Source organism: Pteropus vampyrus, unplaced genomic scaffold (genome assembly GCF_000151845.1).
Source record: "Pteropus vampyrus isolate Shadow unplaced genomic scaffold, Pvam_2.0 Scaffold3650, whole genome shotgun sequence".
Taxonomy (NCBI): Eukaryota; Metazoa; Chordata; class Mammalia; order Chiroptera; family Pteropodidae; genus Pteropus; species Pteropus vampyrus.
The window spans coordinates 3,969-6,056 of record NW_011892431.1 but is presented as its reverse complement, the minus strand read 5'-3'; the positions used below and the strand labels follow the sequence as shown (position 1 = coordinate 6,056).

General features: G+C 66.9%; 1 protein-coding gene across 1 annotated transcript; it reads left to right on the top strand.

Annotated features, from left to right (window-relative positions):
- Positions 1-58: 58 nt before the first annotated feature.
- LOC105310447 (troponin I, slow skeletal muscle-like) lies at positions 59-1,751 on the top strand. Its single transcript, XM_011386626.2, has 3 exons — positions 59-118; positions 654-785; positions 1,452-1,751. The coding sequence occupies exons 2-3, from the start codon at positions 660-662 to the stop codon at positions 1,650-1,652; spliced, it is 327 nt and encodes a 108-aa protein (XP_011384928.2). The 5' UTR covers positions 59-118; positions 654-659; the 3' UTR covers positions 1,653-1,751.
- The last annotated feature ends 337 nt before the right edge of the window (positions 1,752-2,088 follow it).

Genomic DNA, 2,088 nt, shown 5'->3' with positions numbered 1-2,088 from the left:
CCGGCGCCGCTCCTGGCCTGGCCACCTCAGCTCCACAGCCTCCGCCTCACCCTGAGCCTCCTCTTCTTGCCCACAGAGAAAATCCAAGATCACTGCCTCTCGCAAACTCCTGCTGAAGGTGAGGCCGGCCGGGCACTGGCCCTGGGGACGGCCGGTGGCGGGCAGAGCGAGGGCCATGCAGACTGTGGGTGCTGTGTGGGTCGTGGAAGGGCCAAGCCGGCCAGAGCAGGGCTGGGGAGCAGGCAGGGGGGCCTGGCTGTCACCCAGAGCCAGGGTCCGTGGGCGGAGGTGGTGGCCGGATGCAGGGCGGGAGGCCAGGCCAGGGGCGGAGGGACTTGCTTTATTTGCTGAGAGTGTCTCTCCTGGAGCTTTGTGGCCCGACACAGTCAGACAGGGAAAGAGGAGGCTGGGAGGGAGACGTGAGCCCCGAGGTTTGTGAGCGAGTGCGTTCGCCCCGCGTGCCCTCGCCCGGCCTCCCTGCAGCCACGGCCACTCGCCCTCGCTCGGCGGCCCCTCTGTCCACACGCTCCCTGTCTGGGCCCCGTCGAGCGTGAGGACCAGGCCACAGAGCCAGCGGAGGCCGGAGCCGCCCGGCCCGGGGTCCGCCGTCCCCTAGGAGGGCCGGGCAGGCTCAGCAGCCCCTGTCCTTCCAGAGCCTGATGCTGGCCAAGGCCAAGGAGTGCTGGGAGCAGGAGCAGGAGGAGCGGGAGGCCGAGAAGTCCCGCTACCTGGCTCAGCGCATCCCCACGCTGGAGACCCGCGGCCTGTCCCTCAGCGCCCTGCAGGTGGGCCTCGAGCGGGGGGCGCCGCCGGGGACGGGGGGCAGGAGCCTGAGCTGGCGCCACTCGCCCTGCCGGTCCCCCGGGGGCCTCGCTTACCCTTCCCGGTCCCTGCAGCTGCTCGTGGGCCCTGCCGTCCAGGTGCAGGAAGCAAGGGGCCCTCAGGCCGAGTCGATGGACACGGGAGGTGGGCGGGCCTCGGGGAGCCCTAGCTCGTCCTTCCCTGCGGGGGGTCTGGCCTGATTTCAAACACTGATGATGGATCTCACGCCTGGGATGGCAGAGGAGCGAGCAGGAGGACAGACAGCCAGTGTCACCGTGCTCACGTCACCGTGTCACCGTGCTCATGTCACCGTGTCACTGTGCTCACGTCACTGTGTCACTGTGCTCACGGTCTCCCCAGGGCGGGTCACGAGCCGTTTCCATTTTATTACTGTCGTTTAATACATGGTTTTCCTATTTTTCCGTAATTGACTTACATTTTTATTTTTTCCATAACACAACTTTTTAAAGAAAACAAGTGCATTCGGAAGGCAGAAACGGCTCCCACGCTGAGCTGCCCAGTCACAAACTTGCTAAGGGGCCCGTCAGGGGGGCCGGGGCCGGGGCCCGAGGCAGGGGCCAGGGGGCTGGAGGCTGAGTGGCGCCTCCTCCCGCCTGTTTGTCCCCCAGGACCTGTGCCGGGACCTGCACGCCAAGGTGGAGGTGGTGGACGAGGAGAGATACGACATTGAGGCCAAGTGCCTGCACAACACCAGGGAGGTGAGGCTGGGAGGCTCAGGGGGGCGGGGGGCGCCGACGCCCCAGCTGTGGACCAGGCCCCTCCTTCTGCAAGGTCTGGGGGTGGCCACTCAGGGCACGCTGGCCCCCTGACTCCGGTCTCACAGGGCTGGAGATGGCAGAGGGGAGCACGCTGTCCCCCTCACCAGCCACGCGGGCCCCTCAGCGCAGAGAGGCCACCTCCTCAGTGCCCACCACACAGACACGCTGGCCTGTTAGCTACACCTCGGCCCTGTGGCCGGTGTCGCGAGCCTCTGGCCCTCCTTGCACACCTGCGGATAAGTCAGTGCTGCTGTCCGCACATCAGGGAGGAGGAGAATGAGGTTCAAGGAGGCCCAGGTCCCACGGTGGGGGTGACCCCCTACTCCGTGCAGACCCTGCTCGGAGCTGGAAGGCAGGTGCCTGTGCTTCTGGGCACTTGTCCAAGCGGGGAGGGGCCAGAGGTTCCCCCACCTCTCCCCGTCAGCAATGGTGTCTGTGGGCTCACGAGTCTCCCCAGAGAGGGCACCCTGCAAATTCCACAGGGCTC

Bases quoted from the DNA above. Each gene is read 5' to 3' on its own strand.
- LOC105310447 (XM_011386626.2), top strand. From the start codon at position 660: ATGCTGGCCAAGGCCAAGGAGTGCTGGGAGCAGGAGCAGGAGGAGCGG. The intron at 786-1,451 runs GTGGGCCTCGAG...TTTGTCCCCCAG, and splicing joins TGTCCCTCAGCGCCCTGCAG to GACCTGTGCCGGGACCTGCA.